The sequence below is a fragment of the Loxodonta africana genome, chromosome 3 (assembly GCF_030014295.1).
Source record: "Loxodonta africana isolate mLoxAfr1 chromosome 3, mLoxAfr1.hap2, whole genome shotgun sequence".
Classification (NCBI taxonomy): domain Eukaryota; kingdom Metazoa; phylum Chordata; class Mammalia; order Proboscidea; family Elephantidae; genus Loxodonta; species Loxodonta africana.
Window position 1 is genome coordinate 130,973,128 of NC_087344.1, and position 23,089 is coordinate 130,996,216.

The window sequence follows — 23,089 nt, forward strand, 5'->3', positions numbered from 1 at the left end:
GGACTGTGGAGTTTACCCAAAAAACAAGCCAACTATTAAAACAAAACAAAAAATTTCTCACAGTTTAAGTTAAATCCAATGTGGTGTCAGCAGAAAACTAAACAACTGGGTAGCACTTTTGGCTCCCATGGCTTCATGGGAGTGTTCTTGCAACACAGTTTCAGTATATATATAAACTGTTTTAGTTAGTACAAACATAAAAAAAGGGAACTTATGATTTTATTTTAAAAAGCTAGCATGATTCAGGTAGTAAAACCTGTTAGAGGCACAATTCTGGGGACACAGTTCTCTGAAAAGGTAAAGGCAAATTTTTTAAAATAAAAGGATAGTAAACTAGATTTGGCAGAATTAAGGGAATAACAAACATACTAAGGCCAAGTAGAGTGTCTTCCAGAAATCCACAAATTTTGTAATTACAGGTAAGCAATTTTTTTTAATTGATACAAAATATCAAGAAGAAAAATGAATGATTATGCCAACAGAGTCTCAAAAGGAATTTGATAAAATTCCACACTTATTCTTGAGTTAAAAAAAAAAAAAAGACTATTTTCAAAGAGGTATAGATGTTGCTACAGCACCCCTCTGTACTTCTACTTCCAGTCCCGCTCATCTGCTGGCTCTTAAAGGAGATGGGCTCAGCTTTGGTTCATTTCTTTATTTCACGCAATTGCTTCCCCAGGGGGATAAGAACTCAGCCTTGGTTTCACATTTCTCCCTCAAGAGCATTACTTCTCTTTACTTTTCCCTTTCTTTATTACATCAAACTCTGTCAGCTTGGTCCACTTGCACTGTATCATCCCTCATCATTGGATCTCCTTAGGCACAAATAGACACCAAGTACATCACTGATGCCTAAAGCCATGCACAGCCTACCAAATTCCTTCAACTTGTACGCTCCGCACCACACAGACCAGAGTCTAGGGTCACTTCCCTGATGTGATCATGTATTGGGTTGGTCTCTCAAATCTCCATTCCAAACCTGCCATCTACCTTTCTTGTTTCTCTTTTTTAAGATTCCAAGCACCTAGATACTGTATATTTTCCTTGAAGGAAAAACTGATTAGTACAAAGTCCTTTCTAGAGATATTCTAGAAGTATCTACATACACGGCGTGTTCTTCCTTCCACTGATAATTATGCATACCACATTAGCAAAGCTGACATGATTGCCATGTCCTAAAGACATATTATTATTATATGTTAATAATATGTATTGCCTCTTACCTTCCAAACTTTATTATTATTATTATTAAGGCCTGCAAGCAATTGCAAAAATGGCAGTATTGCCCATGACAGATGGTTACTTCTTTAAAATTATACAGAACATCTATTGAAAGCCAACAGCCAATATAGTATTTAATAGTGAACCACTAGAGACATTTCCAAGAATAAGATAAGAAGGGCCACTATTACCACATTTATCTAACCTTGTTTAGGAAGTTGTAGCCAATGCAAGAGCACATGAAACTCGGGGTGGTTGGAAGGGGGAATAAGAAAAAGACCATATATAGATGATATATGGTCCAGTTACAAGACCCAAGGGAATAAATTGAAATTAAAGTTAATAAGAGAATCAGTAAGTGGCCAGATACAAAATTAATAGTCAAATTGCTTTTCCATATATTAATAATACCCACTTCAGAACTATAATAGAAAAAATACCCCATTCAATATTGCAATTAAAGGTATAATAAAAGTAGGAATACCTCTCAGGAAAAAGGTGGAAGACATATTAAACTATAAAACATTTCTAAAGGATTTAAAAGAAGACCAAAGTTCCTTGAGACTTTTAATTTATTGAAAATACAAATTCAATCGAAATTAATGTGTAGGTCTCATTTTAAGAATACTAGAGTTCATTCAGTAAGGTAGCTAAGAACATTTCTGAAAAAGAAGATTAACAAAGGGGGGATTTACTTATCAAATTTTAAAATATACTGTAAAACTACATTAATTAAAACAATTTGGACTAATAGACACTTGCCTACATAATAATTTACTATATAAAACTGGTAGAATCACAAATCAATAAAGAAAGAATTTATTAAGGTATCAGGACAATTTATAACTTCGTGGGAAAAAAATAAAAAGACTCTCTTCCAGTTGGATAAACATGCTAAGCAAAAAAAGAGAAAACATAAAAAAAACTAGAAGAATATTAATAAATATTGGATCCCTATGTGGTAAAGGTCTATCTGTGCACTGAAGAACTGGAAGAAAACAGAAAAGTATAACTAAAAGAAGGCTAAATTTGGCTATATATGACTTTACAATTTTGTTGTACACAAACCAAATATAAGCTAAATAAAAAGGTAAACAACAGACAGAAAAAGAATTTTGCAAAAATAAAAAAGCAAGCATTCAAAAACTTAATATTCTAATATATAAAGAACTTTTACAAACCATTTAGGAACCAATAACACCCCAACAGAAAAATAGACAAAGAATAGATAAATCACAAAGGAAGGGATAAGAATGGCCAATAAACATATTTTAAAAAGTTTGGACTTATTAGAAATGAAAGAAACCCAAATTAGACAATAATGAGAATCATTTATCTCCTCGTTAGTTACCGCCAGTGGGATGAGAGCTCCCACAGATGGTTGTTAGAGGTATAAATTGGCCTAACTTTTCTGGAAAGCAATTTGGTGACACATCAAATCTCTAAAGTTTTTCCTATTTTTTGACTAAGTAATTTCATGTTTAATCTATTCTAAAGAAATAACTGAATGAGCTGTATGAACAGGCTTCAAAATGTTCAAACTTTTGGATCTGATACTTCCGCTCCGGGAATAGATTATACTTGAAACTACAGTCAGAATTTTATGTGAAATTTTGTTTATTCATTGAAGTGTTACTTTTAGTACTGACAAATTGGGGAGAGGGGAACTAAATTAAATAATCAAACTAAATTTATATTATAGTATCAAAGAGATAAATTTATTAAAATCTTGTTCTGAAAGAATATTAATAAACTAGATTTTTAATATACTAAGTTTGTAAAAGGAAGAAAAGAACTATGTGCACTGTCATTTTGATACATGGAGAGAGAAGGAAATACTTTAACATGTTAACAGTAGTCTACTTCTAATGATGGGAGATGATATTTTTCTTTTATTCTTTATACTTTTTTGCTATTTTCCATTATTCTCTATAGTATTCATGTATTGGTCATATACTAAAAAAATAAGTACAATTAAAAAATAAGATGTGGGGAAAAAAGTATTCTATTTACAATAGCAACAAAACCTGTAAAAATAAAAATTTAAAATATTTGTGAACATACACAGGGTCACTGTGAGTCGGAATCTACTCGAGGGCAGTGGTATGAACATACAGCAACTATGCAAAAGCTGTATGAACTAAACTAATGAGCGGGGCCGGGGTTGGGGGAGGAAGGACAAGAAATGTCAGCCAATTATTGAAACTCTTTGCCTTTGAGTCAATCGCTACCCTGTATGGCAGAATAGAGCTGCCCCATAAAGTTGCCAAGGAGCACCTGGTGAATTCAAACTGCCAACCTTTTGGTTAGCAGCCTAGCGCTTAACCACTGCGTCACCAGGGCTCCAACAAACTGTTAAAACCAAAAAAAAAAAAACCAAACCCAGTGCCCTAGAGTCAATTCCGAGATAAAGGGCAGCAAAAAGAGGGCTCCTGGTTTTCCAGGAATGAGGGGCATGGATTAGTAGGTGACTGAAGACTCTGGTTTTTATTAAATCTAAACCATAAACCAGATTTAGCTTTTCTGCTGCAGAGAAACAAATCTGGATACCATCCGGGAGCCCTTCACATACTTCCTGGCAAACTGAAATGACTCTGATGAGAACTTAACAATTTCTCTATTTGAAGGGGACGTATTTGTTTCTTGAATTATGAGAGGAAATCATAGAAAAGGCCGTCTGTCAGAAATTGAGCAGAGTCTGACCTTTTGAAATGCCTGAACATCTAACCTTAATTTATTTTCAGGTGTTCGGGAGCTATTACCGGTAAAAATTTAGTAAACAAGTGTCAGGGAGGCAGCTGCATCACGAAAGCATGTAGATCCGACAGAGTAACAGGGCAGTACGAAAAAGAGTGTGAGTTCATACCTGATGAACAGCAGACCGAGAAGGCTTCCATAATGTTTGCGCAAAGTATTGATTCTGTAAGTACTTTGGTCTTTTTTTTTCTTCCCTCCCTAGACTCTTGTGAATTTAGTGAGATTTTTGCTCCAGTGCTGTGAGAGAGGATCCAAATTTAGGGAAACCATCAGTGGGCAGCTGATTCTCTGTGAAAAACCACCGATAAAGTCTTATCTTCTCTGACCCCGCCCCTTAGGTCAATTCTTCCAACTCCATCACCTCCCTCCCACTAGCTTTTAGTTTAAGTGCTTAGAATTATAGCCCTGGTGGCTAGTGATTAAGAGCTATGGCTGCTAACCAAAAGGTCAGCAGTTTGAATTCACCAGGTGCTCCTTGGGAAACCCTATGGAGCAGTTCTACTCTGTCCTACAGGGTGGCTATGAGTCAGAAGTGACTGGACTACGAGTTTTTTTGATTGTTTGTTTTTTAAAGGTATACAGGCACAAAAATTCTTGTGCCTGTATAAAAAAAGAAATTTACCCAAGGTTTAGATAATTCAGTAGCCCTTAATTTAACTTTGAGAGAGTTCTTCCCAGCCTGCGTTATTTGTTTTTGGTTGTTAACTGTAATGTTCTGACTTTTTAAGAGTGTTGAAGTTCTTAAAGAATTTGTACTTAGTTATAGTAGCTTTAAATAGTTTCTAAATGGCTTTTTAATGGTTTTGTTTATGATCAACTGGTCCTAAAGTCGCTATGAGTAGGAATCGGCTGGAGAACAAAGGGTTTGTTTTTGTTTTTCTTTTTTGGGGGGGTGATCCTAAAGTGAGTTTGACTTAATTATCCATGTTAATGCTAAATACGTATACCTCAGCAAATTTGCACAAAATAAGATTAAAACTATCAGTTAACTGACTTTAGTTAGGAGTCCCTCTTCCAGTTTATTTACTTAAAATTATGTTTTTCTTTTGAAATAAAGAGTGAAATAACTTGCAAAAGTCATAACAATGTGGCATGAATTTTAAAATTTGATGTCCTTTCCCCAGAACTGTTCAGAAACTTCTAAGAAAGGGCTCAGATTATTTCAAATTAGTCAGAGTTAAATTTTATGTACAGTCTGGTTTGGAAACTTCTGCCTAGGGGTTACACGAGTTTTTCAGGTTCCTTGCCTGAGAAGGAGCCCATATTAATAATATGGAAGCAGTACCAAAATAAATGACCTGAAAATGAAAAGGAAAAAAAGAAATGTTTTATAGCTGATGATTACCATCCAAATTACTAGACCTCTAGACATTTAGGATTTTTAATGGAATAATAATACTGTAAAGTCACTGAGGGGAGGAACTAAGAAGAACATACTTTCTTTGTAGATTGTTCCTCTTTTGTAAATCCCCTGTGAATGCATAAGAGAAAGTAACCATCATTATTGACCGTATTGTATATGTTGTCATTTAATTTTTATATAATAATTATTCTCATTTTACAGATAAGACAACTGAGATGAAGACAGATTAAGGTTACTCAAAAAATAACAACAAATGTATATTGAGATTTTATTATATGTCAAACACCAGGCTAAGTTTTGAAGAAGAAAAATTTAATGGGAAATGTTTCTGCCATAGTTGGATTTACAGCCTAGTAGGTGCACTACGAAGTTAAAGGGACCTTATTAAAGTCTCTACAGAGTGCTGTGAGGGCACAAAGCGTGGAGTGAGAGTTCTCTGGGGAAAGGGGAGGAAATGAGAAAATATTTTGAAAGTGACCTTTTGGCTGAAACATGAAGGTAGAGTTCACAATACAGAGTATGGAGAAGGAAGAATTTCTTGACAATGCAGGACTCATGAGCAAAGACATCGAGATATAAAACAATCTGACAAGTTTGGAGGTTTATAGGCTACAGCAGGGAGACTAGAGTTGGGAGATTAGCGAGCTGGAAAGCACAGCTAGAGTAAGGGTGGACAATGAAGTAAAATTCAGATCTCGGAGGTTGCTGTTTGCTATGTGAAGGAGTTTGGATTTTACTGTGTGAGCAATCATGAGTCACCAAGAGGTCTTAAGGACAGGTGTAAAATGGAAAATCCCTCTGGCAGCTGTGAGATAGACCACTTGGAGGGAAGCAAGATGGGGGAGTCATATAGGAGACTGCAATAGTTTGAGAAATTGCAATGGCTTGAATGATGGAGATTCCACTGGAGAAGGATGGACTGAAGAGATAGTGAAATGTATTGATCTCGGTTAGGAGGACTTGGGTGGCTAGGTGGATGGCAGTGACATTTATCAAGCTAGGAAATACATGAGGAAGAACAGAGTTGGAGGAAAGGTGATGAGTTCAATTATGAACACTTGGAGTTTGAGGTGCCTGTGGGACATCCAAGTGGAATTTGGAGACAGCTGGAATGTTGGGTGTTGAAGGTTGGAATACAGGGGCTTGGTAAATGAGTGGGAAGTAAGGAAGTGGGGTTTGGTGGTAAAAGAATGGAGAGATACTATGGTACCAAGAGAGGAATACTGGGATGTGGGTGGCTTGAAGAGAGTGGTGGTGGTTTGAAATTGCAAATTTGAGGAATAGGAAAGAAGCCACCTAGAGGAGATAAATGGATTGCTGAGGAGCACTAGGAGTCCAATGAGGCTGAAGACATCGTTTTGATTGGAAGCCTGTGAATTAGAGATTCTGGGGTTTTCCCCAGCAGTGCTCTGCAATCTGAGTATGGATTGAACCAAGGTTATGTGTTAGAAAGGCAGATTGGGGAGAAGGGCAAGGGGGTTAAAATAGTTTTTTTAATGTGAGTTTAAAATATTTTAAAATCAAATTGGTAAAGATTTTAGCTAGTGGTTTACTGTTATCTTTATCATTTTATTGACAATTACAGGTGGTTGAATTCTGTACAGAACAAAACCACAATAAAGAAGCCCCAAACATGCAAAATGAGAAGTGCAATCTCCGGAGCACATGGGAGGTGATCAGCGATTCTGAGGACTTTAAGAAAACCACTCCTATGAATACACAACCACCCAAGCCCACCTTCTCCTTACTGCAGATTGGACAAAGAATTGTGTGTTTAGTACTTGATAAGTCTGGAAGCATGGCGGTACGTTCAACGAGTCTCGTTCTTCTGGAGGCTGCTCACAGATATGCTTACAATATGATAGAGCAGAACCTGGAACTGGCTGGGAATAAACACAACCCCAAGGGTCAGAACACTTACAACAACACTGCCATTGGAAACATTCACCTTAACTTTATTAAACAAAGATTCAGCATCAACTGTTTTATTTGCCAATTAAATTAGCTTTCAATGTATAAGCAAAGATCTAATGAATTACAGAAGCTTAAAATTTTTTTTATATTGTATTGAAAAATATATGTATAGGTCTAGAGAACTATTAGGAGTCCCTACGTGGCACAAACAGTTAAGCCCTTGGCTACCAACTGAAAGGGTGGAAGTTCGAATCCACTCAAAAGTGCCTCAGAAGAAAGGCCTGGTGATCTGCTTCTGCAAGGTCACAGCCATTGAAAACCCTATGTAGAGTTCTACCCTGAAACACATGAGGTCACCAGTAGTTGGAATCAACTTGACAGCAAAAAAAAGCAAAAAACAAAACAGCAATGTTACTAAAGCATTGTGCTAAGGAGTGCCTAATTTGGTTTATCATTTGCTATTTATACAACACAATGTTGTTTGTGAAGAGCTCTAAAATTCTACACAAAGATGCTGCTAAATATAAATGAGAACTATTTCCCCATAGAAGGATATGCATCCTGTAAGCTTGTCCGTTGCATCGAGGCAGCCACTTCCAGATTCCCTCTAGCCTGTTCTGTTGTTAGTCTGTCTATCTAAAACCAATCTGTTTTTCTTCTGTTTCTGCATTCAGATTGGTGACCGCCTTAATCGACTGAAACAAGCAGGCAAACTTTTCCTGCTGCAGACGGTTGAGCAAGGGTCCTGGGTTGGAATGGTGGCATTTGACAGTGCAGCCTACATAAAAAGTGAACTACTGCAAATACACAGCAGCACTGACAGAGCTGCGCTCGTCAAAAGCTTACCGGCGGCAGCTTCAGGAGGCACATCCATCTGCTCCGGGCTTCGATCGGCATTTACCGTAAGTCACACTCCTCTATTACAGTTTGCCAGTGGTTACGGTTTGTTTCCTGAGTAATTTTCATTTCCGGTGGTCTCATACATGTATAGGGCCTAATTTGAACATTATTAGTCCAAAAATGTACCCTGACAGAGCAGGGCAATGGTTCAAATGATGCAAAGACACAGGTCTCTAAAGCTTTCTAACTAATTTGTTCATGTTTGTGTGCTTTCATGCATCTGTGCATTCATGTTTTTCTGCACGCATGCCTGCATCAAGGTACGCATGGTGTGCCTTCTACATGCCAGATACTATGGTAGGCATTAAAATACTATGAGGGTCAAACACACAGCGTCCCTCCTGTCACAGAACTTATAATCTTATTAGAGGAGACACATTGATCACAGTCACGCAAATAAGTGTGTACTCATAAACCATAATGAGTGCTATGAAGGAGAGGTACACAGAGATATGGTAGTCTCCTAGTGGCAAGAAAATAAGCTGTGAGTTATGGTTATACTTTGGGGCAACTGAACACTCTAAACTGGATGTTAGACATCCTTTTGAGCAAGGAAATGGTTTATTTATTGAAGCAGGAGGCCTCAGGAACTGTAGACTATGCTTGCATTGATTTGAAAGATCTCATCTGAGCAGTCCTGTCATCCCTCTACTTAGATATCATCATCAACAAAATTAAGAAAAAATCCCCCAGCTAATATTTAATTCTTCCATAATATAGCTCTTACCTCTCTTTTCAAACTTAAACACTAGGGATTCTTTTCTAGGTATCTTATGATTAAGCAAATTGAATCTCCTGTCCTTAAGAGCTTCCACATTTTTGCCAGGTTAGCTCCTCACCTAGAATCTCTCTTTATGCACCATACTCTCTCTCTCTGTATATATATACATATAGCCCTGGCGGTGCAGTGATTAACAGCTCGGCTGCTAACAAAAAGATCAGCAGTTTGAATCCATTAGCCATTCTTTGGAAACCCTATGGGGCGGTTCTGCTCAGTCCTATAGGGTCGCTATGAGTCAGAATCGACTCAACAGCGAAGGGTTTGGTTAATACATGTTGTTGTTCGGTGCTGTTCCATCAATTTTGACTCATAGCGACCCCCTGTGACAGAGCAGAACTGCCCATAGGATTTTCTAGGCTGCGGTTTTTATGGAAGTAGATCACCAGGTCTGTCTTCCACAGAGCCACTGGGTAGGTTCGAACCATCAACCTGCCGAGGACTTAACCATTGGACTTAACCACTAGGGTTCCTTATGCCGTGTATGTGTGTGTATATATATATATATATATATATATGGAATACAATCAGAGAGCCTCATGAAAAAAGAGCAAGAGGCTAAAAGAAGTTGACTGGCTTAAGGTCTCAGAACCTCCACTGTATCTTGGGCACTGCTGCTCCCTCTGCCTGCTTGTGCACACAACACACATCAATGAGGCATTTCCAGATTCCCAAGCAAAAGGTAAAAAAAAAAAAAAAAAAAAAAACTAGCAAACAGTAGGAACATTTAATTTCCAGTTCATGCTGTTGGATGTGAATTCAACCATTTCCTCAAATTCTGTCTGTTCCTCTGGCTATTTTCTTCCACACTGAAGGTCCGTTCCCTAAAGGCACCTCCTGTTACATCCACAGTCAGCCGCAAACCCCTTCTCCAGATGCCTGTGTGCATCTGGGTTTTATGGTCTCTGTATTGACTCAAGATTTGATTAGAGAAGCAAATGAGGGAGAAAAACTAGCAATTAATTCATGGATGTGTCCTTCCAGACTCCTGCTATGCAAAGCCCTAGGAGAGATGGCTAATGCCAGGTGGTGTGCTGGTGGAGAGAGAACTTCTAGATCTACACTTTCCACTCAGATGGGTGAGAAGGAGAGTGTGAGGGATGCCATCAGAATTTAGAAAGCTCCTCCTCCCCAATCAAGTCTGGATGTTGGGTCAGGGGAGCTTGTGTGACTTCAGGATGATGAGATAAAGGGCCTTGGGTCCCACACTGTCCTCAAGATCCCCACTGGTTGCTGCTGCAGGACCTGGTTAGGTCTGACCTGGGTTCCTTGCAGTGGTGTCTGCTGAGGTGTGGCCATTAGATTCTGGCATGTTCTCTTGGCTTGATCAGGGCCCTGTGATCCTCCCTGGAGGACTCAGCTCTACTCTGGCTCTCACTCTTGGAGCAGATTCCTGCACTCCACCACATTCTCCATCTAGTCCCCAGTCTGGCTGTATACCCCTCAGCCTCCATGGCAGGATTACCTATTCTCTCACCTGCCAGCTCTTAACTCGGCTGCTTTCTTTTTCCCCCTAAATGACATGTGGGAACTTCTGGATGTTTTCCATGATATGTGGCAGTGATGGAGAATGGGGCAAGGAAATCCAAATTGGGCTCTTCCTCTGGCCTCTTGGGTCCTGCATCTTGGTCAGACCAAGGCCAGAGCCACGGCTGAGAGGCTTTTGGGCTCCTTTACATAGCAAGTAGTCACAGTTCTGCTCTTTTCACATGTCACCAAGGCCCTCCATATGGCAGCCTCCACTTAGAGTTCAGACAGGGAGTAAGGCAGGAGCTTTCTCTGCTTGCAGCTTTCCTTTCAATCTATTTAACACACCTCTTTTTTCTGAGATACATCTGGTCCAGAGAAGGTAGGTTACACATATGCTTGATTTTTTTGTGCTCCCTCCCCCTATGTCTCTCCTTTCCATTCTTTTTTGGAGACTAGAAGGAGTGGACATCATCTTCCTCTTCTTAAATAGATAATACTCTTCTTTTATTGAATTCTTCTTCTCTAGAGTAGAAGCACTATAATCTTATCCAACATTGGCAGCAGTATCCTCTCTTCCTTATGTAAAAAACTGTAATCTGAGCCAAATACGAATAGCTCTGATAAAAATGTCATAGGATAACTAGGAACTGGGGATTAATAGGAACAAGAATGTGTTGCAGAGGGATATTGAGACTTTTAACAACTCATGTGTGATGAGCACTGACCAATCAAAACCAATGCTAGCCATAGACAACTAGGATGGTCATACTAGTATATGTCATCTATATGATAGAAAGAAGAAAACCAGAGTAACTTTCTTTGGTGCTTCCTCATTGCTGTCCATCCCTGAAACTGTCATGCATCCCACTTGATAGAGCCCTTTCTGGATCAGGCTTGCCAAGAGAAAGCCCATTGCCAAGTTCCATGAATGCTGCTGATTTAAAACAGTGTATTTCAAGTCAGAGAGGTTACTTTTCATAGAACTTTTGTTTATTCCTCTAAATATCTCTTCTAGTTCACTGTGAGTGCAGTTTCCAGAAACACCTTGGCCATCCTGAGTCTGATAACTCACCCTGAATTCTGTCCTTAGGTGATTAAAAAAAAATACCCAACAGATGGATCTGAAATCGTGCTGCTTACGGATGGGGAGGACAACACTATAAGCGGGTGCTTTAACGAAGTGAAACAAAGTGGAGCCATCATCCACACAGTTGCCCTGGGGCCCTCTGCAGCTGAAGAACTAGAGGAGCTGTCCAAAATGACAGGTAAAAGATGAGCTGCTGAATCCCACTGCACTGTCTCTCCCACCAGACTGGAAGCTCCAGGGGCTGGAAGTGGGGAGAGGGGGTCCGTTGGGAGAGATGGAGATAATCTGATTGTCAACTAGCTGCCTTAACCCCAAATGGCCATCAGAACTCACTCACCATTTTTTTTTTAAGGCCTTGATTCTAGGACTAAGGAAGCCTGGAGAAGATGGAACCAGAACTGCAGCCTAGAGAGGACTCAGACTCTCTTCCCAGGCACTTTTAAAGGACTGGGGGAGAATCTAATAGGTTAACCAGGAAACACTCACTTCCAGTTGGCAGGTGATCAAGAGACCCAGGGGAGATAGATAGCAAGCCACTAACTAAAGAACACCATGATGCAAGTGTGATATTAGCAACAGAAAGTATAGTGTACAACAAAGAAGGGAGCCTGTAGCTTTACCTTGGGGAGGGAGAACAGTACAGGAAGATGACATCTGAGTTAGGCCTTTAAGGAAGAGTAACAGGAGAGGGACAAAGGGCATGGAGAACAATACAGTGTGGCTAGAGCACAGCAGGGGGCAGGCAAAGATGAGGGAATGAGGTAAGTAGGAAGTGGTAGAAGGTCACTCTGAAAATGTAAAATAGAATGCAGTTTCTCTTTCAAACATTAATTTACTGTGCTTCTAGTTCTTATATACAGACATATGGTTAAAATAGATCTCATCAATTATTATGCTGAATTGCCTTCTGAGGCAGCTAAAATGACAAGACTCTGCTCCTAATACTACCTGTCTTAGGCCAGGTTTCCTAGCAGCAGAGCTTGAGAGAGGGATTCAAGGGAATGTAATTTATAGAGAATGCACTCTCAGCAGAACAGGTGGAGGGGAGCAGGATAGGACAGGAGGAGCTGAGCATGGATGTGGACTTAGAGTCTAGCTGAAGCCTAACACCACAGGAAGCTCTAGGTCTGGAATTGCATCACAGAGTCACAGACTTAGTCCCACCTTGAGGCAACAGGGCTGGCCTTTTGGACCCCTGTGTCCATCAGTCATTAGCTGTGGACTGTCAGGGTGGCACAGGGATGAGGGGACGTGTCCTCTCCCTAGCTGGTGTGGCCCCCTTTTGATAAGGTTAGTCTTTGAAAAAGGGAGCAGCTGTAGGTCATTAGCAGCCACCAACAGTTACAGCAGCTAAGGATAGACACATCTGCCCAATTAGAGGCTCTGGGTGGGTATCAACAACATTACTATCATACCTTCCTTACATCTGGATGGCTTTTCATAGTTTAAAGGTGCTATCACATCACGTATCTTAGTTCCACCTATTCTAAATGGCCCAGACTGCCAGGTATTCCGTAAACTTGTTATTACATATCATAGTTTTCTATAATTGTCCATTTATCAACTGTTATTTCACTGTGGCCACATGTATGTCTTTAACAGCTCTCGCCCCTTCCAATCTGCTGACTCTGATTTTGGGAAAACCCAAAAGCCAATCTTGTTAGAATTATGTCTCAAATAAGAGGCTATCAATCAATAGGCTTGGAATCAGGCTTAATGGATTCTCTCATATGAAGGTGCATGACATTTAAAACATGATTTCTTGATATTAATTTTGGCTTGTCAGAGGTTCATGGCTGTTTTGCAGATAACTGAAGTGGCCAGACAACTGAGAGGTTGCTGTAGCTATCATTTACTAAGATTTAAATATTTGCATCAGCTTCGGAGTTAATCTGGTACTTGTTTGACTTTTATCTATTAACGCTAATAAATAATACAATGGAATCTTTACTTTCTATATTCTGCTATCTTAACAATAGGTAAAATTTGGCAAATACTTGTTTTCTAGAAAATAACTTCTGACAATGTAATTGCATTTTAGGAGGCTTGCAGACATATGCTTCAGATCAAATTCAGAACAATGGCCTCATTGATGCTTTTGGGGCCCTTTCATCAGGAAACGGAGCTCTCTCCCAGCGCTCCATCCAGGTCTGAGTTCTTACCTTTGGGTTTTTCATGCTTATACATAATCATAACCAAGATGGAGAACTTAATGGTTGGCAGTCTTAAATTCTATAATCTTCCAGTAGTGAATAAAGTTAAAATTCAAGGTTCATCCTGATATTAGACATTATTCTTAAAATTCAACACTAATCACTTAACGCTTGTTTACTTGTATGGAAACAATATTAACTGAGTTCCTCATACAAATGAGCAAAATAAAATTCTGTGACTCCAAGAATTCTTTTTTAACATCTGTTAATAAGCACGTATAGTAATATAATTGGCTTAGGGTTTTCTTCAGAGTAGATCATCTCAATTACAATTTTTCTGGGACATGTGTTCAGAGAATACTTGCTCTGTTTTTCCACTACCTCAAACCCCTGGTATTTGCCAAGATTTTTATATAATGGACTGAAAGTCCTTTGTATTGTGAACAGCCTGTGTAAATCCAGACATCTGGATCCTGGTCCTGGGTCTGCCATTAACTTTTTACCTGAGGCAAAACATATAACCTCTTTGGGCCTCAGTTTCTTTCTCAGCCAGGTATGAACCAGAAAACCTCCTTCTAGTTCTAAAATTTCAAGAAAACCAAATTGCCTTAAAAAATTTGGAGACTATTAAAAAAAAAAAGGCAAATATATTTTAAAATGCTCTTTTACAGTTTCTTTAGTTTCAGAAATTACTCGTATACATTTCGAAACAAGAGCAAGTAAACAACCAGCACTCACAGCTGTAAGCTGTAGCTTTTATTATGAAAGTTTGGATGAACATAAAGGAATACTGTAATAGCAAAGCCTAATAATGACGTATTTCAAAACAATAGGGTTTCTGGTCTCGTGTTGTAACATCTATTCACCCAAGGAAGACAGCAATTATATTCATCTGAGTTATCCTAGTTCAGATTCAGAAAATTAAATGCAACGACCTGCTTTGAAAATGGGAAGAATTTGCCTTAGAAAAATAATCAAACTGATGAAAGGACAAGCTTACAGTCAGGCAGTTTCTGCCTGTTATTTTTGTATTTAAGAATTCTAACAAGGAGAGAGCCAGAAGAATGATCAGGACTCATATACTGACCAGCCACAAGAACCCAGATCTAAAAACTCTTTACTCTCTCTACATACAAGATCTTAATCTATCTGTGAAATTAGAAAGTATGGCTTCATGACCAGTCCATCTTATCTCCTAATAGGTACCAATTTCATGACAATAAATACTTATCTAGGAGATAATCCTCAAAGCAAATTTTCTACAAAAGCCTTGTTAATCCTTCCCCCTCTCTATTCCCGCTCTTAGGCACCTTCATTCGACCCCACGCAGCAAATCAGCCTTGGCCAGTGATTTATGTATCTTCACAGGACTACAGCAGTACTTGACCTGGCGATTAGTTTTTGTAATTCAAACAACCTGTATGTGGGGAAAAATAAGTCCCAGATAGTCCTTTTAAGGGTTTATAGTCTAGGAAATGAGATGAGCTATATATACAAATAGGTATAATGTAAAGCACAATGTGATGAATGTTAAAGGACTGATAAAAATAAAATCCCATGGGAGTTCACAAAGAGAGATTATTTTTAGCTGGTAAATGACATGGTCATCAGAAAAAACTTTGTGGAAGGTAGTAATAGGGAACCCAAGGTTGAGATGGGAGAGTGTTGACATGTCCTGAGGTTGTGAACCAATGTCATAAAACAATATGTGTACTAACTGTTTAATGAGAAACTGTTTAACGCGAAACATTAGAGGAAGGTTTAACTACTTTAAACCTTCATCTGAAGTACAGTTAAAAAAAAAGAAAAAGCTTTGTGGAGGAAGTGACATTTGAGCAGAATGTTGCAGGATGGGTAAAGTTTAGGCAAATAGAGGTGGACATAAAGACTTTCAGGAAAACCAAAGAGGATGATAAAGGCATACAGTCAGGAATTTGTTTGAGAAAGTGGTCTGGTTTGGGTATAAGAATGAAGATTGTGCAAGTTAAGGCTGGAAAGGTAATTTAGAACTAAATCATAAAAGGTTCTAAATACTAAGACAAGGAGTTAGGCATCATTGGAGGATTTTAATGGGCAGTTAGATGTCGGGGCAGAATGAAAGAGACCATGTGACGGGAACTGTACCCTGCAGAGAGTAAATAGCTGTTTTCTTAACAGCTTGAGAGTAAAGGATTGACCCTCCAGGACACTCAGTGGATGAATGGCACAGTGATTGTGGACAGCACCGTGGGAAATGACACTTTGTTTCTTGTCACCTGGACAAAGCAATCTCCCCAAATCCTTCTCTGGGATCCCAGTGGAAAGATACAGAATGGCTTTTTGGTGGATGCACAAACCAAAATGGCTTACCTCCAAATCCCAGGTACTGCTAAGGTATGAAATCAGCTTTCTTTCCTTTATACAATATGGCAAGATAAAGTTTTTGCACAATTATTGTAGCTTTTAAACAGTTGGTAGTTGCTAAGGGGAGTGACAGTATTGAATCAAAGACAGAAAAAGGAAAAATCTCTACCCAGTGGAAATCATTCAGTATGATAGCAAATCAAGAGAAAGGAAATTGATGCTATTTTGTGCAGGTAGTAAAGGGAAACCCTTCAGATTACATAGCAGTCAAGATGCAAAATAATTCCTGAAACTTTGGGATCATGAAAACCATTTCTTCTATGTTAGGAATCCATCAATTTAATTCTTTTCTTGAGAAAGCAAGGATATGATAAGAACACAGCTTTCAGACTTCATTTTTCTAACTAGGATTTTCTTGACATAAGAACCATGTGGTAAGTCCAACCACAGAAAGTCTCCCTTGGCTGACAGACTATCAAAGATGCTCAGATCTTCTTCGATATGCTTGCATAAGACAGGTTTTTTTAATAGGTGACACTGAAGAAGGGTATGTGCCACCTTCAGTTACTAACTGGATATGTCTCTATTTGTTTTGGTCAGGTTGGCATTTGGACTTACAGTTTGCAAACAAGCTTACAAACCTTGACTCTGACTGTCACCTCCCGCCCATCAAGTGCTACCCTGCCTCCAATTACAGTGACCTCCAAAATGAACAAAGACACAGGCAAATTCCCCAGCCCTCTGATAGTTTATGCAAATATTCGCCAAGGAGCCAAGCCAATTCTCAGGGCTGATGTCACAGCCGTGATTGAGTCAGCCAATGGAAAAACAGTTACCTTGAAGTTATTGGACAATGGAGCAGGTAACCACCCAAGAAATTGGAAAACACACCTTTCCCAAGAAGCAACCAGGAAATTACAGAAGGGCGTGGTTTGTTAAGGGCAGTTAGAAACAGGGAGCCCAGCATTAGGGGTTGGGATGGGAGAGTTCTCTGCTTCCCCACAATTCATATATTTCAAAATACTGGAAAACATGAAGAAGGACCTATCTTTAGCTTCTGCAAACCCAAAATGCATTACAGGCTCAAGCCTTTTAGGCTCAGAGACTCTAGGGAATTTCCACAGAGTATTCCACACCCAAAAAAGAAGGGAGGGAGAATTTAACAGTGATCATGTGTTATGTGCTTTGCATGTGCCTGTATGTGTGTGTCTCTTTATCACACACTTTTAAGTATTATTATCCCTACTTTAAAGATCCAGAAATTGAGACTCACACATTTAGAAAGTAGCAGAGATGGGATTCAAGCATGGTTCCTGTATGACTCCTGTATCCATGCAGATTCTGTATCAGCTTGCTCCCAAAGTGAAAATCTTGCCCATTATTTTTGTACTTAAGAACTGTAATTGTGAGAGATAATTCTACATTTCCTGCTAGAAGAAATTTGACTGCTTACTGTGATGCAAATGAACTCATTAGAACAAATTTTGTAAACTAATTTCCTGCATAAATATACACTGGGAGAAATTGTGAATTTTATTAAATAATATATCACATTTTCTTCTCCCAAATCATACACAGCAATTCTATTCCATTCAACAAATACTTATTGAGTAATTACCTTGTACCCAGGGTAGGCTAAGTGTGACAGAAGCACATGACATGATTTCTGATATCAATGGATTTCAATGAGAAGGACAACTCTTCAGGAAGATAAGACATACACATGTGAAACCACACACACTCACAACACAGGGAACATCGAAAAGAAGATAGTAGGCCTCATCCTTAACATAGTCAAATCCTAAACTCTCTTCAAGATAATGCTGTATTTCTCTTTGCTGTGGAAAATATTAACCCATAGATGTGTTGGAAATATAGAAGTGCCCAGTTACCTTTGAGATGTTTATTAATTCTGTAATTTCCCCCCTCAAGGTGCTGACGCTACTAAGAATGATGGTGTCTATTCAAGGTATTTTACAGCTTATGATACAAATGGTAGATACAGTTTAAAAGTGTGGGCTCTGGGAGGAATAAATGCAGCCAGACAGAGGGAGATACCCCAGCAGAATGGAGCCAAGTACATATCCGGCTGGATTGAGAATGGTAAGTAATTTGTAATAACAGACCTGGCTTGAGTCAAAGGCTTGGGATCAAGAGGAAATCATTAAACCTGTGAAGCAGAACAATGCAGTGATTAGATCAGGGTTTCTCAAGTCTGGCACTATGGACTTTTTGAGCCAGACAATTCTTTGTTGGGGGAAAGGGACTGTCCTGTGCATGGTAGAATGTTTAGGAGCATCCCTGGCCTCTACTCATTATGCCCGTCAATCATGATAATCAAATAGGTCTCCAGGCATTGTCAAATACACCTTAGAAGGAAAAATCCACAGTTGATAACCACTAGATTAAATGTGGTTTTTGGCTGCCTTGGTTCAAATCCCAGTCCTCTACCAAATTAAGTATTTCAGGTAATCTCTTTGTGCTTTTTTTTCCTCAGTTATAAAATAGGGATAATACTGGTAACTATCTCACAGAATGGTCATGAGGAAAAAAAACAAGGAAACACATCTAATAAGCTGTTTCTAGTAAAGAGGAAATACTCTATTAACGCTTGTTATATTTTTAATAAATTTCAAAACATTTTTAAGGAAGCTCTTTCCACTGATATTATTAGCATTTCCATAGAACCAAAAAGTACAATTTAGTGCTTTTTGCTTACCTACATCAATATCATTATCGTTGTCTCCCTTTTCCTCTTCTGTCCCGCTGCTTAGACCAGGCAGAATAGTAGATGAGCATAATACCAGTCATCACACTAAGACCACATGTAAGCAGGTAGGAAAATTTTGCTCCATGAAACATGACTACATACGGCTCTTTGTTTTAAACACTTGCCTTGCACTGAAGTGGGAATTGGAATCAAGACTGAGTTTTAATGTGTTCCAGGATTTTTGATGTGTTCCAACAATCTCTACTATGTCCTGGACAGACCGTTCTCCTGGTGCTGGGGTGTAGTAAGGAGAATAGCTTCTCCAAGAAACTCCACTGCCCTCTTTACCTGGGCATGTACTCAGTAAAGGGACGGCTCTCCTAGATATGGTGTCCCTTCAATCAAAGGTTATCACAGGGAAAACACTTTAAAAGATACCATTGCTTCCAAAATTCTTTCACATATTTCAGCTTATTTTATTCTCATTTGCCCTTTTCTTAGAGCTAGGGGAAGGAGGAAGAACGGGACTCATTTAGTGGCTGTGTCTAGCATTGTGCTTAGTGTTTTACTTACTTAATACCTTTAATACTCCTAATGGGGAAACAAAGGCTAGAAAGGTTTTTAGTCTATATAGCTAAAAGTGATAGCATCAGCCTGGCAATGGAAAGCCATGTTCTTTTCTCTATTCTTTGATGTGCCTTAACATCAAGACAGACAATCTCTAGTGGTGGCAACCTGAACCTACCAAAGCACCCACTTCATCTTTGCCCAAGACCAGATTAATGTGTACAAAGATTAATCTGTCTTACCAGATAAAAATTTTGAGAAGTAGAGTTTATGAGAGAGTATATAATGGAATATTCTTATTAAAAAGAGAGTCTGAAAACTCTCTTAGACTGAGCATTTTTTTTAAATCTCAGATTTACTTTTATGTAACCTGTCAACAAGAATGTGAAGGGTTTGTGTTGCTCTAATAATTAGGTTCTTGTGTATTTATTGAGAATATTAGGAGTCTTTCAAAAGCCTAAAATTTTGAGACTCCTATCATGAAACATCTCATGCAAAACTGTCATATAATTAAAGAAAGATAAAACACAAACACAGAAAATGTAAAAGGAAAACACAGGAAAAAAAAAAAAAAGGCAATACTTAAAAGCCCAGATGATTAATTTACTAAATAAATAGGAAAGATAAAGAAGCCTACAATGTTATCTAACTGGAAGAAATTTCTTGAGGTAGTCTAAGAAGGTTTAAAACAGAGGTAGGTTTTAAACTGATCTTGTAGAAGTGTAGTATCAGGATAGGCAAAAAGACGGGGGAAAAAAATTCCAAGACAAATATCATGAAAATAATTTTCAAAAGCTGATTCTACTAAATATCCAGGAAATATGTATTAGATGAAGAACTGTGATTCTTGCCTTGTTCCCTCTGATCCAACCTGATTTGGAGGTCTTGTCATGAAAAAGTTAAAATGAATTTTTGTATGGGAGGGAAGAAGGGGAAGGAGAGAGTAGGAAGAGGGTCTAGATAGCCATGTGTTGAGAAATTTTCTAATGCAGGTGAAGTAAAATGGAATCCACCGAGACCCGAAAATAATGAGAATGATCTTCAAGACAAGCAAGTGTGTTTCAGCAGAACATCTTCTGGAGGTTCATTTGTGGCCTCCAATGTCCCAGTGGCTCCCATACCTGACCTTTTCCCACCGTGTCAAATTACTGACCTGAAGGCAGAAATCCAAGGGGGCGAGCTCATTAATCTGACTTGGACGGCTCCTGGGGATGATTATGACCATGGAAGAGGTAAACTGAATGTGGTGTGGACCCAGTAAAGGAGTTTACCAGCCAAGCAAAGGTATAGAAGGGGGTGAGACAGGCAGGAGTGTTGTGATGCATGAGGGGCGCAAAAGGCAAGAAGGATCTTGAATGTCCTCTGAAATGTAAGTTAAATAAGAGATGTTTAGAATCTGAAAAACATTAGGAGTAAGAAGTTTCAGCCAGGAGGACGAAACTTCAGTTTTTTCTGAAATCTTGCCAAACAGTCCTTTAATAAATGCGCTGCCGTCGAGTCCATTGCGACTCATAGTGGCCCTACAGGACAGAGTAGAACTGCCCCATAGAGTTTCCAAGGAGCGCCTGGTGGATTCGAACTGCCAACCTCTTGGTTAGCCGCCGTGGCACTTAACCACTACGCCACCAGGGTTTCCAGTCCTTTAATAAGCCCTCTATATTCAGTAGTGGGAAACCCTGGTACAGTAGTGGTTAAGTGCTACGGCTGCTAATCAAGAGGTCGGCAGTTCAAATCCGCCAGGCGCTCCTTGGAAACTCTATGGGGCAGTTCTACTCTGTCCTGTAGGGTCGCTATGAGTCGCAATGGACTCGACGGCAGTGGGTTTGGTTTTTTTTGGTTTATTCAGTAGGACTGGGAAGAGAGTATAGAAATCTATGGGCAGAGCTGTCCCTTGAAAGTAACCTCAGGTCCCACCAGACTTTGCCTCTCAAAGGGTGGTCCTCCAACTAGCAACATGGGCATCATCTGGGAACTTGTTAGAAATGCAGAATTTCACACCCAATCCCAGACCTACTGAACCAGAATCTGCATTTTAAGATCCCTGGATAATTTGTATGTACATTAAAGTTTGAAAAGCACCAGTATCAGAAATCCCTCTATAAATAATGAAGTAATAAACTGTAATTAAACAATCTCTTCTCTCAGCCATGACTCATGCCTAGAAATGTTTACCGAAGCTTTAAGTCATGCCTGATCTCTGTTGATTATTGCTCTGTTGGGATGTACAAACAAGAATACAGAAAAGATATTAACACTTGTAAATATGCACCATTGATTACACTTATTCACTGGAATCTTATGGGATGGGGTACAATTTCTAGCAGACTTAAAAACTTTAAGATTTGAGAATTACAGTTCATGTTCTTTTTGTTTTTAGCTCACAAGTATATCATTCGAATAAGCACAAGTATTCTGGATCTCAGAGACAAGTTTGATGACTCTCTTCAAGTAAACACTACTGATCTGATCCCAAAGGATGCTAACTCTGAAGAAGTCTTTGTATTTAAACCAGAAAACATCACTTTTGAGAATGGCACTGATCTCTTCATTGCAGTTCAGGCTGTTGATAAGGTCAATCTGACGTCAGAAATATCCAACATTGCACGAGTATCTTTGTTTATTCCTCCAGAGGCTCCTCCAGAGGCTTCTCCAGAGGCTCCTCCAGAGACATCTAGTCCTTTTGTCCCTTGTCCTGATGTTAGTATCAATAGTACAATTCCTGGCTTTCATATTCTAAAAATTGTGTGGCAGTGGATAGGTGAATTACAGCTAAAAATAGGCTCAAACTGAGTTTTTATGAGGTAAATAAAATAAATCATCCATTCTTTTTTCAATTATAAAACTTTCTAAAATGCATGTTAGACTTCCTGTAGAGGATGATATAATGAAATAAAATGCTGAACAACTGGGTACATACATGTAAAAATTATTTATCTGTTCAAATCCAAAAGTTCAATCATCTCTCAGTCTTTTAGTGATGATTTAATACTAGAAAGGAGTGCCTGCACCTATAAAAACGAGTATATATTAACTCATTTTAAAGAGCTTTGCCAATTAAAAAGAGCATATAACTGCAGTTAACCTAATGTAGTTGCTAAAATTTATTCATATTAGTTTGTTTTCTTTTGGTAAAAGATGCCAGAAATGGCCAAGTCAAACTATTTAAATGTAAAAGGTATGGCTTGATGTGGAGGAGTTTTCACCAATATCACCAGGAATATGTCTTCTTTTCTCTTGATTTGGGCAAGGCTGATGAATTTAAGAAAGGGAATACATTATAGAAAGAAACAGTAGCATGAAAAAGCTTCCACAAGCATGGAAATGTATGCTGTGCAAATGAAATGGCAAATCTGTGATGCTTAAAGCCACAGAGGTAGGAGTTGAGCTGGGAAAGGTAGATTGAGCCAAGTGTGAAGAAAAAAGTGATTGAGAAGAAAATAAACATTGTGTACTTTGTGCCAAGAGCTCTACTAATGCCTTACATGCATTACCTTATTTAAGGTAATTTAGTTTGTTCAACAAACATTTATCAGCTGCCTGCCACACTCCAGGTCTGTGCTAGGTCCTAAGAACACAAAGATGAGTAAGACTTGACCTTTTTTTTGAGGCAATAAAAAGCATTTGTGATTTCTTTTTTTTTAATCAAGAGACAAATATGATCAGAGCTGTGCTTGAGAAGGGGGCTTTGAGGACCTCATGAAGGGCTGAATAAAGGTAAGGGAGGTTAGAGACATGACAGATGAAAGGAGAAGAAGAAAAGGATAAAGGGGTACAAATATAGATTTACCAGTCTGCGAGTCCTGATCAATGACTAATCACAGGTTAC

At 38.8% G+C, this 23,089-nt stretch overlaps 1 protein-coding gene across 1 annotated transcript in view; it reads left to right on the forward strand.

The window, feature by feature from the left end:
- Positions 1 to 22,187, forward strand: part of LOC100665607 (calcium-activated chloride channel regulator 1) — a 37,219-nt gene extending 15,032 nt beyond the window's left edge. Inside the window, exons 5-14 of the mRNA XM_003411111.4 lie at positions 3,966 to 4,143; positions 6,927 to 7,145; positions 7,930 to 8,157; positions 11,494 to 11,668; positions 13,532 to 13,638; positions 15,801 to 16,016; positions 16,587 to 16,848; positions 17,919 to 18,089; positions 20,256 to 20,495; positions 21,641 to 22,187. Of these exons, the coding sequence (XP_003411159.2) occupies positions 3,966 to 4,143; positions 6,927 to 7,145; positions 7,930 to 8,157; positions 11,494 to 11,668; positions 13,532 to 13,638; positions 15,801 to 16,016; positions 16,587 to 16,848; positions 17,919 to 18,089; positions 20,256 to 20,495; positions 21,641 to 22,053 (2,209 nt within the window). The 3' untranslated portion in view covers positions 22,054 to 22,187. The remainder of the gene's footprint in view (positions 1 to 3,965; positions 4,144 to 6,926; positions 7,146 to 7,929; positions 8,158 to 11,493; positions 11,669 to 13,531; positions 13,639 to 15,800; positions 16,017 to 16,586; positions 16,849 to 17,918; positions 18,090 to 20,255; positions 20,496 to 21,640) is intronic.
- The last annotated feature ends 902 nt before the right edge of the window (positions 22,188 to 23,089 follow it).